Genomic DNA, 16,813 nt, shown 5'->3' on the forward strand with positions numbered 1-16,813 from the left:
AAGCTGCTTAAATCCCTGTCCAAACTTGTTCAGTGGGTATGTTTAGAATCCTTTTAAAATATGTCATCCTGATGTGTGTTTAGTACAAGCCATAGGCTTTTTTTCTAATGTAGGAAAAGTGTTTGTAGGGCTGCCTCTATAACAAAACAAACAAACCAAAACAACAGCAGAATGTAGAAACTAGACGTTTTCTGCCTTATTTAGTGCCAAGAAATTTAGGTGCTGGGATTTTCTTTCTTTGAAAGAGAAGTTATCCACTGATCAGGTATAGGCTAAAGGAAAAATCTGAGGATACTAATAGTCTCCTAAAGGACAATTACAATCATAAGTAATTTCTGCTGGTAGGAAGTAGAGGGAAACGATCATGCCTGGGCTGTTTAAATAGAAATCCAATGTTGCTCAGTACCTATGTTATAAAAGCAAAACCAAACAGAACTGAAAACACTTGCTTACAGTCTGGAATAAGGCAATGCAAGTAGGATAGAAGATAGAGTAATGTGCTTTTTGAGCTGCAAGTTTTATTTGTTCACTACCTAGGTGATATGTTGCTAGGAAAGTTGATGAAACAAGCTTTTGTAAAAAAAAATAAGTATTGGAGAGAAGGCAGATCTTATTATAAATAAAATACTCATTTTATTTCACTATATCACTGATTGAAACAGGTTCTTTTTTGCTCGGTCCTCTGCAGCGTCACCTAGATGTTTTCTAATCTGTTTGCCTTGGCTTCCAGATGTGAGGAGAATGTGGAGAACAACTCTAGAGCAGATGCATTTTACATGTTAGCTTTTTTAGCACAATTGAATTGGGACAACTTTTGGCTTCTAGAGCTATATTCTTAAAGTTTTACTCTAAAATCACCAAAACATTCATTGAAAAGTATCAACCTTCACCCGATTAATTGATATAATGTTTTATTTAACCCTTGTTTTATCATTTGTTCTCTTACTCTGTGCTGCCATGTGGCACATCTATTCTATAATCAATGATTCTGCTTGCAGTCAGCCATTTGAAAAAGACTTACTATAAAATGTTCAGCAAACATATTCTATAACGACAAATACATGACATAGATCAGTTTAAATTCTTCGTTATTTTGCTAAATTTTTACTTATATGAAATTATTTTAGTTGCTTCATCCACTAAGGCTCCAGTTGTGTTTCTTATAAAGTAGAAGAAACAGAACAGGGAAGCAATGATTCTGTGGCTTATCAATTCTTCCAACTATATTTTTAAATACTGTCATATTAAATTGACCCTAAAATTTAATGAGTATCTTCATACAAATGCCTGTACTGGGGTTTGGGGTGGCTGGAATGACATCATTCTGCATATGTTACTGTGGAGTACATTGTGTGTCTACAATTCTGTGTCCTTGGTACTTACTTTCTTACATGGATGTTCTGCAACATTTCTAGTTATTTTGTTCTACTGAGCTATCTTTATGATTAGGCAGTTTTTCTGAATGTCTAACCTACTAAATCTTGCTGTATGTCCATTGGGTGTTACCTTTTGTCTTAGTTCTATCTGCTCCAGAGGGCTGCTAATGTCCTTCCTCTTTCAAAGACCACTTAGGTCTTTGAATATGGTCATGTCTTCCCTCAGTTTATTTTCTAGGTTAAACAGCACTGGTCATGACAATCTTCTTTGTAGGTCATACTTTAAGTCTTATCTGTCATCTCTGCTGTGGAATAGGTAGAAAGAATCCAAATCTAGAAATGCACAGTTCAGAAACAAGTACAACTTTCCTTTTCCCTCGCAATACACCGGCACTATTTCTCCTTTGGTGAACCACCATCATCCTCAGAACCATTTCATCAGACTTTCTGTTTACTTTGTGGTATACACCAGTTATTGGTGCAGCTTGTTGTACTAAAAGTCATTTATGAGTGAATAATTTCTGGACTATTCTAATTTGTCAAATTCCTGCTTGCTTTGGATCCTGCACAAATTTAAGGGATGTACTTTGTCCATGAAGTATTTTTATTAAAATAATTATATCTATGGAAGTTCTTTCTACATCCCAATTCAGAAGTCTTTGCAGGCTCATCCTGATCTGGTCCTTACTGCAAGTGGATAGATCGCTGTTACTTTTATTTTCTAGTAGTTTTCCTACTTGTAGTATGTTGTTTTAATTCTAGACATCAGTTAGGAAAGTATTGTGGGAAACATCTTCAAATGCCTCAGTTTCTTAAGATTTTTTGTTAGTTAACTAGTCTCTAAAAATATTTTCTTTTCAGGAGTGTCATTTTTGTCTACCCGTGTATCTTCTCCAATTTCTTTACCCCAATTGAGTCAAACATGTTTATAGACTTTGAAAGTGCTGTTATCATTGAACTGGCAATATCTTCTCTTCCAGTCAGGTGCTTAGTATTGTACAGTACTTAGGGCTAGAAATGGAAATTCTGCAGTCACATGTTGAAGAAAGTATCTGACAAATACTGGGGAGTAGACCTTGAGATTTAACGTCTTACAGTGGTTTAGGTTGGCAAAATGATCTAGGCTCGTCTTCAGTTTTCTGAAATGTTTAGTGTGTTTTCCTCTGATCTCTTCTTGTTACTGAAGAATTCTGAAAACCATCACACTGATGGCTATCAGGAACAAAATTTAAATAGATAAAACTTCTCTGATGTGTTCACTCTTTAATCTGTGCCACGTTTGTAAGAGGAAGACTGGGTGCAGCCTGATGATTAAGTTGATACAAGGCTGTAGCATCGATCTAGCCTCACTGTGGTTTTGCTTTTATGAAAAAACCTGTACCAAACTAATGCTTATTAAAACCAATATCATTTGTAGAATTATATTGTTTAAATAGTGGAAAAGCTTTTTTTTTTTTTTTTTTGCAAACAGCTTCTGACAGCATCTGATCTTAATATTGTCAGGGATACTCAATAAAATGTTTCATGCTATGAGTTTCAAATTACAGTGACTTTAATAATTGTACCTTTACAAACTTTTTAGTAAGCTTTATGCTTTGAAGGCTTCAAGAACAGAACTTCACTGCTTGTCTTCTTGCTGAAAGGTTATTAACGAGCTTAGTATCCGTTAGATCTAGGCTTGCTTGTCACCAACACTTGAACTTTGTTTTGGGTCCTTGTCTTGACTGCACATCAAGACAGAAATGCTCTCTATTATCCTTCGTGTTGGTGGACATCTATTATAAGAAATTATAGAACCTAAGGATTCATACCTTCAAATACAGTCAAATGACTTGGAAAAAAATCTTCCTTATGTATGCATGCATACAGCACATACTACATAATCTCTGTATATCTAAGATTGAAGGAAGTATTTTAGGCTGTGGACTGATGTCCTTTCCCAGATGCAGTTGCAGGTGGAAGCCATTGGAAAAAAAAAAAATATATTTTTAAATTGAGCGTTGAGTTTAAAAACATGTTTATAATACCAGCCTATTTCTGCGTGGCTATCTGACTGTCAGAGATAACCCTTCAGTGTTAAAAGTATTTGTCAGTAACTTTATTGTGGTTGTTATTGTAGGAGAAGTGAAAACTTGTCTTCAGAGCAAGATCAATAACAGATGCTTCCACTGACTGCTCCTTCAGTTTTTGAATTGTTTACAGTCTTAAGTTTTCGTGTTGCATGTGTGATGAAAGGCTGCACTTTAAGTGGTGTTATCTGTTACTAAGGTACTTCGACAGTCTTTGGACAGACTGGGTCTAAGGAACATTGGCATCATCGCTGCGGATGGAGACTGGAACATTTCAAAGGAGATGGTAGTTGATCCCTATCTTAATGATGCTGTTCAGGTAGTCGGGTAAGTGTGGGAGAAGGGACACGTTACTTACCACTTAATTTCTTTGAAATCTTCACCTCCATTTTGAGAAGTCATTCTGTTTTTCTCCCAGCTTTCAATTTAGTGCATGTCTAAGTTGATCTTGTAATTCTTCCATCATTTGTTTCAAAAATTGAGTTAGGAGCTAGATCTTAGGCTTCTTGCCTTGTCACTAGCAAATGACAGAAGACTGCTAGCTAATCTCCAAGTGCATCTTCAAAGTCAGAAAAAACTTTAGGATAATGAAAAACTCTTGGTCTGGAATCTGTTTTAATTTCAGATGAGCTTGAACTTTCACCAGTAAGTTACTTCTTACTGTTGCAGCATTCCCTGCAACACAAAGACTCTGCTTATGATTTTTCTGATCACATTGAAAGGGTAGAAGACTACTTGTTGCTTTCATCTGGTAACACCCAAAGGTGTTTTTTTTTTTTTATCTATACCACCCATCCCAATTTCAGCAGGTAGTAGTGCCCACTGTTGCAGTTCTGACAAATGGCAACTTGATTATTTGTTTGCACACTTGCTCCCTAATATGCTTTCTACCTTGCTTTTCTTGCTTGCTCTGATTTTTCAACGCTATTAGATTTTTTCAAATCTATAGCATGTTTACAGTGGTAATCAACTCTACATGTATAAATTGTTCACTTGTGTTGTGTTTTGTCTTTCTTACATCTGTTACTAGCTTTACTGTGATAAGAATGTGCTTGTGGTCCCTAACGTACTGTTTGTCCTCGTTTATATGTAAGGATCTGTGATATACTCATAGTTATTTAAACTGATGTATGGTGCAAAGGTTACAGCAAGACAATTAAGCAGGGATTTCATAAAGAAACAGTTTTTGTATGTGCTGAGCTTATAAATGCTGATCACCTGGAAGTAGCTTCCAGAGAAGTAGCAATTATAATGCCAGTGTTGTATAGCTAACTTGGCTCAAAAAAAGAAAATAAAAATTGTATGTGTTTATTTCTGACTTGCCTAGAATAACCAAGACTTGAACTTCAGCAAGTTCATATTGCATTAGGAAGTGTTCTAGTTATGATTTCTATGCTAATGAAATGCTCTTTAAGATGACCATTCTTATTTGTTGAGATTTTTCTTGAACGTGATACATGTTTTTTGCTCAACTTCCCCACCCCCACTGACCAGAATGAAGAGTTAGAGGAATATTTTCAGTAGTGCTATCTATTATGAAATTCAGCTATATACAGAGGCAACAAAACAAGAACACCATGTTTTTCAGCCAGTACTGACTTTAAAGCACCAACTATCAAGCAGTTCTTGCTGACCTAGAAAAAGATAATAGTAGTTACACATCTGTCCTTTAAGTTCATAAACTCGGTAAAAGTACACTATATCTGTACGTCTTGTAGATATCTGTCTAGTTGCTTGCAAAATCTGCTATTCAATCTGTTTTCCTCAGTAGTATTGCACTCTTTTTTTCTCTGAACTCCTTTCCCTGTATGTTGTTCTGTAATCTCTGCAAGTATAACCCTCTCAGTGACTTTGTCTTACAGTTCTATTTTGAAATGGAAATCTGGAATTAAAGTTACATTGTTTATTTAGAAATTATTGGAATGATTGCTTTGGTATCCACCCATAAAAAGTATTTGATATTTACCTTTCTTTGTTTTTCCTTTCATGTTCTTTTCCTTTCTTTTCATCAGGTAGTTTTTAATCTGATAGTTTACAAATGGTATTTTAAGCAGGGAACAGTGCTAAGGTATATTAATGATAGGGTTCTGTTTTTGTTTTTTTTCCCTTTCATATTCAAGCTCTCTGCTGGCTTGGAATCTTGCTGAGTTTAAAAGATAGGGGACTTAATATTTTCTAATTAAAACAAAGGCTACCAAGGTGTTATTGTTCAGTGTGTTTCAATTTAATTGGTGGAGGGAGTAGTCTTAGCGAACATACTGCTTGCCATTATTTCATATAAACGAGGTGCAGCAGCTGCCATTGAAAAATAAGTGTTACTTTAGATGAAGGAAAAAAGCCTTTATCTGTTCCTAAGTCAAACTATGTACTTGGTACTCATAAAGTGCTTGGAAATAGAAGAAAAATGTAATTTAGTTAGCTTAAGTCTTAAATTGTGTTATGCTTCCTTATTTTGTTTGGAATACTGCCTTCGCTACTGTCTTCCTATGTTATTTTGATCAGTTCTTTTTCTGTGTGTAGTATATCTTCCCACTACTTTCTCCCAGAATGTATTACTTAGAGCTTGGTGCCCCCTCTTCTGTGTTATATGTGGATTTGGTTTTCAGAGTTTAACAAAGCCTGGCTTTTTGGCAAGTTCTTTCTGAAAGGCTTGTATGATGGTATGCAATTAGACTTAAATATATTACAAATATTTTTTTCTGATCTTTATTTAGAAGTCAACAAAGTAAAATGTTTCTCTGTAGTTCTCATTGGTTTTAGTTATCTTTGACTTGTAAGTCATTATTAATGGGCAGCAATTGTTGGGTGTTTTTAAATAGTCTCCCTTCAGGTCAATATGTTTGCTGAGAGAAAAAATATTTTGTGTTGATGTATCATGAGTGTTTTCTAATACCGTGATCAAATAGCATAAACAATGGCTGCCATTTCAATTTTTTCCTCTCTCCTAGTGTCTGGCATTTAAAAAATAAGACTTGCCATGATTATTTAATTACTTAAAAGGAATGAGGAGGGGTGACAGGAGTTACTTTGTAAAGACTATAGCTTTTATGTAAGGGATGATTGTTTTGTTGATTGTTACAGTTAATGTAGTCACAGCTTTAAGGGAATTGTTAATCAAAAAAGCCATCAAGGAAGGCTTTTTCAGTCCATTAAGAAGAACAAGTTCAGTTCACTGTCATTTGCTTTCTCTGAGGTAGAAGACATTTTCTGTAAGAGAGATAAATTAACTTGTCCAAGAGTATGCGAAGCTGACAGGAGAATAAATATTAATTGTAGAAAATGCTGTCTTTAGGATTTATTTTGTGATTTTTAGACCATACTGATTTTGCCATTTGTTTTAAATAGGATTTTTGTTTTACATAGTTCAAAGCACAAGCTGGAAACTATTTCTTCATTCTGTTTTTACGTAACTGATCCCAAGACATAATTGGGACATAAATTGTCTCGATTTTGTACTGTAGATTTTACTTATAAAAGAACATTTTCTTTATGTGGTATAACTGGGATGTTATCTGTAATTAGATGGAATGCCTCCCTAGCCTCATAACGCTGAGGTTTCCTAGTTGAGTTTGAATATCTTCACAACTCGCTTGGGAAGCTTATTCTACGTTTTTGACTGTGCTCCTGTTCTTTTACCTTTTATCTCTTTTCCCCCTTACTTTTAATTTTTTATACCTACTTGAATCTTCCAATCTTCCATCAGTTGACAGCTTGTACTGTTGCAGGGGATTATTCTGTCAAAGGTGCAGGACTTCTTGTTTGCATTTGTTGAGCTTGACAAGGTTCCCATCAGCCTGTTTTTCTTTTTTCTCCCAGTCTGTTTAGATCCTCATAAATAGCAGCCCTTCTTTTCAACATATAGCCTGTGAACTTCCTGATTTTTTTTTTTTTTTTTTGTTATAAAGTTATCAAACAGTATTAGCCCTATATTAGCCTATGGGGACATCATGAGTAATCATTGCCTGGTTGGAGTGCCCAGTTTGGTGGAAGACCTTAAAGACAAACCGTAATGACATCCACTGATTTTACTTTGGTCACACAAGTAGTCAGTTGTCTTGTCACAGAAAGCAGTCAGGTTTATCAGGTATCATTTGCCCTCGGTAAATCGTACTGCTGTTCCCAGTCATCTACTTGTCTTTCATGTGCTTGGAAATGGCTTTCAGGGTGATCCTCTCTAACATTCCTGGTGAGGATAGTTTGATAAGCCAGTAGTTTCTCAGATCCTCCTTCTTGAAGCCAGGATTCCAACTGCCTTTCTGTAGTTATCAGGAACATGCCCTAATTGCAAAATGCTTTAGCCTTGATATGTATGTTAAGTCTGTAAACCAAATATTGCCTTACTCTAATACAAGATATAACAGGAAAATACAGTGCAAATAAAACATTACTATTGAGTTCAGACAGCGTTCTTAAGAACCTTAAGGGGCAGGAAATCGTGATATTCCAGACTGCAGATAAGCTAGTTCACTTTCTCATCTATGCAAAATCTTGCAGCACTGTTTCCTGTAGGTAGAACAAGAATGTAGAACTGTTAGAGATGCTCCTGTGTGTGTTTCTACAATATATCAAGTTTGAGAGTCATCAGGCATTTGAAGTTACTTGAATTGTAAGCACAACAAATGCTGTTTAGGGGCCTTCTGGATTTCAAGAAACTATGTTGTTAGCCTTGGCCTTATGTGACACTTTAGATTTTTTTTCAGTAATTTTCAAGGCCTTAAAATATGTCTTGGGAAGTATACGTTGTTTGCAATTATAAAGCTTGAGAATAAAATGCAGTTGAGTAATAAAGTGTGTTTGTCTGGGATTTTTCTCGTTTCTTCTGCTGGTTGTATTTAGGAAGAGCTGATCTCACTTGTGTGTTGCTTCACCGTTAAACTGAAACAGTGGATTAGAAGGGAGGAAAGGCGGAATCAGCTCTGTTTAATTAAACGTTTGCTTTGCTTTCGCAAACCTTTGACAGTTAACATTCAGATGTCCTTGCCCTGCTGTACGTGGTTCTCATAGCTTAACCCTCCGCATTGTAATGTTGAAGTGGCTGTTCTGCAAGTAGATTATCTTGCATGAAATGTGCTAGGCTTTCTCTGCCTCTAACTTCATCTGCAGTTTTGTGTGTGAGAAAACAAGAACCAAATGTTTTTCACTTTGCCTTTTGTCATGTACTTTGGGGTTTGGCATGGCAGAAGAAGATATGTCCTCCTTTGAAGGCAGTCGGTGCTTGACAATCTGTTTGTTACGTTTTGTTTGGTGTAACAGTTGTTGCAACTGGGACAAAAACAAGAATTGAAACATGATACGGTTTTTCTGAAGTGTGTTCAAACAGTGCTGAAGGAGATGCTGCCTTTCCCAAGATAAACTTCTGACAATTTGAAAAACATTTTTTGTCCCTTCTCTGTTCTTTGCTCTCCTATTTTTTCTTTTTTTTCCAAGCTGTTGAGGTACACATTGGATAAACATGGCCTGCAGCAGGTGAGGATCATAGCCAGCGATAGACTGTGGGAGCCCATTTCCTTTGTCTTGCTGCTTGACTCTGAGCTCCACGACGTGGTCGATGTCATTGGGTAGGGGGTTCTCTTTTTTTGTTTCTTGGTGGTTTGTTTAAAGTTTGTCTTGTTGCTTCTTTTCGAATGGCATAACCAAAGCTTTACCTCTATGTACTCTTACCTGTGGTGAAAGGTTTGACACTGTAATCTTTCTTACTAACCCACATCATGTCAGATGAGCTGTTGTCCTGGTCACAGCTTAAACTCTTTAATTGAGTTAGGAGTCTCCTGTCATGTGCAAGACTCCAGTTGGCTGTGGCTGTGCATTTGATTACTTGAAGGGGTTTTGGAAAACCTTTTTTTTTTTCCTTAGAGTTGGTTTGGTTCGGTTCCTGTATTTGATGTGCAAAAAGTGCTTGAGCTTTATGACTTTAAAAACAACCTTGTATTACTGACTTGCACCACTCTGTTGTTAAAGAAACTGGAGTGTGTCAGAATTTAATTGGTGCTTTGATTATTTATAACAAAAAATACATACCTCTTCTCAGTTTTCTGTTTTGTTATGATGGGAGCCTTATTTCGGGAAGTATTAAATCAGCTGACTTGTTTCTCTAGTTCTGGGTTTCGTCACATGGTGGTAATATTTTATGAAGGCATTACGCTAAATTTGAAGCTGATTACTGACTTCTGAATATAAATATATATAAGATTTGCTCATTAACTTCTTTTTCAGTGGCTCTAAATTTTAATCAGGTTCCATGGACTTGGCTGACCTAGCCACATGCTTCAAATGTGGCTGTTCCTGCTTCAACTTTTCATTCATAGAATCACAGAATCTTCTAGGTTGGAAGACACCTCCAAGATCACCTAGTCCAACCTCTGACCTAACTCCGATAAGTCCTCCACTAAATCATATCACTAAGAAATGTTTAGATATTTTCATTTCTTGGTGGTTTGTTCAATGTTTGTCTTCATGTTTATATATTTGACCCATAGAGGCAGAGGAATGAAAGCTTTCCTTCTAAACATGGAGAAGTCTGTATTCCAGGAAAAAAAAACAACCCTTCCTCTCACTCTGAACAATAAAAAAACATCCTAACAGTTTCTTGCAGGTTGTTTTTTGGATCATGTGTGGGTCAATAAGCAAAAGCAATTATCAACTCACTCTGACCAGATACAAACTCACTGTAGTTACGATGATCGCAACATAGCGTGATTCCTTTCTGCTTTTCTTGGCAGATACAGTATGTACTTAATGTTAATTCCAGAAGCTCAACTATTTTCTTGCTATTTCAGTAAACTGTAGTTGTTTAATTCTGTGCAAGAAATATAAATTTTAAAGTCCTTACCCTGATTCAGTCATAACAGGGAGCTGAAATAGACTCCTTTTGTGTGAAGGATAATCAGTTAGCTCCTGGGCATTCAGAAGTGCACATATCATCAAAGGATTTTTCAAAAATATTTTTGGGGTTTTTCTAATTTGAAGCTGCAAAAATATTTCAGTTAGACAGTATTTGACATGAATATAGAAAAAACAAATTTGGCTTTGTAACCTGATTTGTGATCTCTGAGATTTCCTGTCAGAGAAGCTGGAGGGAAAGTTAAAGCTACTGCTTTTGTTATTTTGCAATGAGGAGGAGCCCTGAAGAGATACTGTAAAAACCCTTAATAATGTTCACCCACAAAGGAATGACACAGGTCACCAAAGCTCTTTAATGTGATATTTCCAAACAGCTTTTCAGAGCTATTACAGCTGCATTAATTTTACCAGTGAAACGAAATAGAATGAATTAAACAAGTATTACTCATACAGATTTAAGTTACGTAGCAACTCCTGGAAAAAAATGTTTTTCAAAGATGGGCTTGCAAATTCTATGCTTATTCATAGTACTTTAGATGTGCTACCTGTTTGTACCACAATGTAAGCTGCTTACATTGTAATTTAAATTTAACTTAAACTACATCAACTTTAAATTAAAAAAATATTAAATTAAAATTAAAAATATTTTTTAATCTAAAATTTAATTTTTTGTGTTGTACTGTTAGAGGCCAAGCTATTCTGACTCTCCATGTTGGAAAAAATATCCCCCTTTTTCATGCTGTTAATGGAAAGAAAACAGGAAGATTTTACAGAGTGTCAGTGAGTTCAAGAATAACAGATTTAATTTTTTTTTTTACCTAATATTAATTCAGAATGTCATTAGGTGACAACTGAGTCTTTTTGGTTAGAATAATCAATGTTCTTAACTAGATCTGTTTTAAATAGGCATTTGGGTAAACATAAGTGTCACAGAAAACTAAGCCTTTTAAAGAAGTTGGTCAAAACTAATTATGTACAAATTAACAAAAGTAATGTCACAACGTCTTGTTTTTCCACGATAGAATATATGATGTGTGCGCTAGTACAAATTCAAACTGTCCCCCTGTTGCTTCCAGGCCTACAATCTGAGTAAGAAAGAGAACCAGGAATAACAAGTGATATTAGCTGACAAATTGTATTATTTTTTTTTTCAAGAGATACTGAGAAATAGATTTTTAGGTTTTTGTAAGTAGTGTTTCTTTGCAAAGCTCTGTTGCAGTGATGGTGTTATGTAGTCTTTTTTTTTTAGGTTTAATTTTTACAACCTTGTACAGATATATAAGAAATACAGTGGGGAAAAAAACTGCTATTTCTAACTTGACTTTTTTTTTATTCCCTCCTCTCCTTTGGTATATTGCTATGTGCAGGAAAATTGAGCTCTATAGACTTTGTTCCTGTGTAATTTTATATAAAGCTCTTAACCACCCTTCCCCACCCCCTGAATTTTGGTAAAATAATTTTTTTTGACTCTTTATTAAAGAGTTCTTCAGGACATGGAATGTAGGAATACAAATCTTTTCATTTTCTGCCTTATCTTTGCAAGCTACATGTTTTACACCATTAGAAAAAAAGTTTCTTAGTACTAAGGTAATGCTTGTGCTTCCAAGCTAAAGGGAAAACGTTTGCTAATTTGTACAAGGATGTAGTTAAAATCTTTACTGTGTCTTATGTTATCATTAGTGAAGCAAGATATGAAAGACTACAAAAATGGGAAATGGCCAATTGTCCAATAGGGAGAAAATACTTAAAGCCAACAATCAGTACAGAAAAAATATTATTGTCCCTGACCCACAAATTGATAAATTTGTCAAGTTTCAGCCTAGTACTAAAGGAAATCTTTATGCTTTCCTTTCCAGTGCTGATAGTTCATTTTAGTATATGCATTTAGTGTGTTCAATGCGTGTCCTAACTGAGGGGAATGATCTTGATTTCTGCAATGTTTTATTTCAGCTAGGCTAATTTGCCATATTGAAATGATGCAATTGAATGTGATCAGTAGTCTTTATTTGGGAGAAAGTATATGTACTCTAAGAAAGGCTTTGCCAAGAAAACTAGCTTTGATCATGTTTCAGTTATTTTCAGTTTACGCCTCTAGCTCTTATAGTCCACACCGCCTGTTTGAAAGCTGCATTTGTTGAAAAGAATGAGCTAAGTTCATGTTCAGGTGCATTAAGGCATTAATGCCATTAAGTTTTTAGAATAATGCCTAGTACTGTATCTTGCTGTTGATTTATAATTTAAGTTTTGTCTAATGTAGTACAAAGCGTGTATTTCTCTTAGCATGATGCAAGTACTCATACAAGTTATCAAGCTTAATTTCAGGATAAAGCTTTGCTTTAGCTAGCTGCAGACATTACACGATGTATTTTGAGTTAGGCTTACTTATGAAGGTAATGTTTTAAAGGAGTAGTCTTGTACTGATGCAAATATGATAAGATGTATTACAGATATCTCTTGTTCCAAGTTTTTTATTCCATTAATATTATTCCAAAGAGAGTTTGTTTTTCAACTTAAGTTCGGAAGAGGGGAATTATTGCTGATGTTTGTACTTCCAGGCTTTGATTTTTCTTTTTCTGATAAGTGCTCTTTCTTTTTAAAACACTGTATAGGGCTCACTATCCTGGAACAAAAACAGTGCCAAATGCCTTATTAACGCAGAAAAAACTGTGGTCTTCAGAAGATTATAGTACTTTCAACGATGAAGTAGGTGCAGGCTGTTGGGCTCGGATCCTAAACCAAAACTACGTGAATGGAAACATGACCTCGTAAGTGTTGTACGCTGCTGCTAGCTTTTGGAACTTCGTATGTAAGAATTGTCTAAAGTACCACATAACACATCTACCTGCTATGTTAAGGGAGTAGGTAAACTGAAACTTTCTCCTCTGTCAGTCCCAGTTCAAATATACGAAGGTGTGAAGTCTACTGTCTTAACCTCTCTCTGGGTTAGAAGTCCCACAAATTTTAATGCATTCTTAGTCATCACAGTTCCATGTGTATCCATTGGTTTATGCAGTGGAGTTCATCTGTTTTTGAGATGCTGGTGATAGTTCTTAAAAACAGAATGTTCTTAAGAACTAACAACCTGAAAAACACAGGAGGAAAATAACATAATAAAGCTAATCTAGCTGCATGCTTCTTAGGGTCTTTATCAGGTTGTTTGTCTTCATTTAAAAGTAGTAGGAAAGTATTTTATTACTTTTTTTTTTTTTTCCATACAGCTACTTTCTGAGAAACCATTCTAAAACTTGCTGTGGTCTTTTGATATTTTTTTTGTTCTGTACATCTTCATGCCAAACTGAAATCTGTAAGAAAATTATTGTTCTACTTAGCGGGTAATTATGTAAGTCAGTTTTAAAACAGAATGGGAGAAATATTTTTTTTTCCAGTGAAACAACTACTAATATTTGAAAAAAAAAAAATAAAAAAATAGTCTGATTAAAGAAAATGGAGGCATCAGGATCTAAGCAAAATCACTTCAAAACTTTTAGCTTTTATGTAACTTATTTTTGGATTAATAAAGAGAAATGTTTTTTTCTGAAATGCTTGAAATGGAGCACAGCAGAAAGCACTTGCATGCTTCTAAAGAGAAACTTATTGAGTTGACTGTCTTCTGTGAATCTTGTTTCCCTCTGAGAGCTGAAAATTTCTACCACGTAACTGTTTCCTCTGTGAATTCCTGACTTGTCTCTTGATTTTCATGTTCTTTAGTATTTCATTTAGGGATAAGTCTTTTCCTGTTGCATTTTCTTCTTTTTCCAAGCTCTTTGAGATTATATAAACCCCACTTGTTTCGCGATGTAGCAGCCAGAAATTATTCAGAAATTATAGAACGGTTCCAAATCCATATAATCAATACTTCAATTATCTTGGCTTTTATATTGAGCCTTCCTGATGAAGGGAGGCTAATCTTTCTGAGCTTTCCTCTGAGCTTGAGTTCCCTACATTCTTGTTGCCTTGTGCTGCATCTTAGGCAAAATTTTACCGTGAGGAAGCTAAGTTTACATCTTGAGTTCTTTATTTTAAGAGTGTGTTTTTGGAGGACTTCAGTATCTATTCTGAAATGCGTATATCATGTGATAAATCTAAGGCGATGAGTTGAGAATATGAGCTCTATGCACTCATTTATATAAAAGCAAAATCACATACCAGCTTCTGTGTTCTCTGTAACTCCTTTATTAAATTGTATCTACATGCCTATGGCTGCACAGGTCTTAAGGTCATAGCAACAGATACTCACTGATATTCACAAATCAGAAGATGTTAGGAAAATTAACCTAGTCAATGTCCTGACAATTTTTTAAAGTAAATCCTGGGTGATGGCTGGTTAGAGTTACTAACTAGAGTTACTGTCCTTTTATTTATGTGGATAAAAGGGGGATTATACTTCTTATCAGGGCTTAAAGAAACAAACGCCAAACCATCAAAACACCACCGCCACAAACAACAACCAGACAAACAAAAAAGCTAATAAAATTGTGAACTGTGACAACTTCATTTTTTTATTTTGAATTTTCTCTCAGCTGATGTGGTTAGCAAGTATGGAATCTCAGGTGCGCATTTCTTTTACTGTGCATCTTTTTATGGTGACAGAGATAGGAAATGTATCAGTGGTTTAGTATGAAGTTTTCAACTCTGGATGATGACTTATTTTCCTTTCCTGTGGGGTTATTGTAGTGTGTTTTTTCTCCCTCTCCTTTTGCTGTAATGATATAAATATAATTTTTTTTTGTCTGGGAAACTTTTACTTTATTTTTTGGCTGGGATGTGAAGCTTTTTGAATGTGTACTGGAGGAAAAAAGAATAAATTCTTGTACTAATTTAATCTAATACAATCCATATGAGTAAACAAAACAAACCTATTTTTCCAGAACCATTGCGTGGAATTTAGTGGCTAGCTATTATGAAGACTTGCCCTTTGGTCGATGTGGATTAATGACAGCACAAGAGCCATGGAGTGGCCATTACAAAGTAGAAGCACCTATCTGGATTACAGGTAAAAGGCTTGTGTAATTGTATTGTATGAAGCCTTTATTTGTTTATTTTTTTTCTATGTGCATTTTTTTTTTTGCACCAAATTAAACCAACATTAAAGAAAAAAAGCTTCTTTCAAGAGAAACCAGGGATCTTAATAGCAAGGGAAATCTTAATGTTTGACTTGATCATGCAGAAATATATAAGCTACTGCCTTTTATTGCTATTAAAATCGTTTGATCTGAAATGCCTGTAAGGGTTAGTGTGCCTGTAGAGACTAGTGTACTTTCCTACTCTTTTTCACTCTTTTTTTCATCCATAAGTAGACATTTATTACCTTACAATTTGAGAAAACAGAGCAAAGAACTTCTGTATTCTTGTACTGCCTGAGTTTCTTGATCTGTTAAACTCAGTGTTTTCTTGTGCATTAGGAAAGGGGAATACTTCTATGCTTTGTCTTATGAAAGCATGATTCACTGGTTACTCTGTAGTCCTGCTGTAATCTTTTGCTGCCTTTGCCACAGTTCCAGAAAGCTAGTGGCATATACAATGCTGTGAAGAAGGATCAAGACAAATGCTTTAATTTCTATTCTTTTGCTGGTTATGAGTATATGTAAAAATGTTAGGAAAAAATGGCTATACTGTCATGAACAGTTCAGAACAACTGAGCAGCTGTTCCTGTTTCCATGTTGTCTGGATTTTCATGATCTAGGTCATATGTCTTTGGTACTGCCTTGCATGCTGAAAATTCTGCCCAATGTAGTTATTCCTCAAGAGATGCCCTTGTATACTTTCCCTGGCTTAACTGTTTACTGATTTTATTTTTTTTTTTTTAAACAGAGATGGGGGGGGGGAAATATGAACTGTGGTGAATATTCATATTACATATACGTGATTGATTTATTTAGTGGCATATAGTGGGTGTTGATGAGAAGTGCAACATGACCCAGTAATGTGCGCTTGTAGCCCTGAAAACCAGCTGTATCCTGAGCTGCATCAAAAGCAGCACAGCCAGCAGGGCGAGGGAAGTGATTCTCCTGCTCTGCTCTGCTCTCATGAGACCCCACCTGGAGTGCTGTGTTTAGCTCTGGGGCTCACAGCACAAGAAGGATGTGGAAGTATTAGAATGAGGCCAGAGGAGAGCCATAAGGATGATCAAAGGGCTGGAGCACCTCTCCTGTGAAGATAGGTTGAGAGAGTTGGGGTTGTCCAGCCTGGAGAACAGAAGGCTCCGGGCTGACCTTACAGCAGCCTTCTAGTACATAAAAGAGGCTACGTAACGGGAGAGCTAGGGAGGGGCTTCTTGTCTGGGAGTGTAGTGATAGGGCACAAGGGGTAATGGTTTTAAACTAAAAGAGTAGATTTAGATTAGATACTAGGAAGAAACTCTTTATTCTGAGGTTGGTGAGGCACCAGAACAGGTTGCCCAGAGAAGTGGATACCCTATTCCTGGAAGCAATCAAGGCCAGGTTGGATGGGGCTTTGGACAACCTGGTCTAATGGGAGGTGTCCCTGCCCATGGCAGAAGGTTGGAATTAGATGATCTTTAAGGTCCCT

The 16,813-nt window shown here is 35.8% G+C and overlaps 1 protein-coding gene across 1 annotated transcript in view; it reads left to right on the top strand.

Moving 5' to 3' along the window:
• GALC (galactosylceramidase) overlaps positions 1-16,813 on the top strand; it is a 40,644-nt gene that overhangs the window by 11,555 nt on the left and 12,276 nt on the right. The window contains exons 7-9 of the mRNA XM_084287196.1: positions 8,873-9,003; positions 12,895-13,050; positions 15,154-15,278. Of these exons, the coding sequence (XP_084143322.1) occupies positions 8,873-9,003; positions 12,895-13,050; positions 15,154-15,278 (412 nt within the window). The remainder of the gene's footprint in view (positions 1-8,872; positions 9,004-12,894; positions 13,051-15,153; positions 15,279-16,813) is intronic.

This window comes from Netta rufina, assembly GCF_964035555.1.
Source record: "Netta rufina genome assembly, chromosome: 5".
Lineage (NCBI taxonomy): Eukaryota > Metazoa > Chordata > Aves > Anseriformes > Anatidae > Netta > Netta rufina.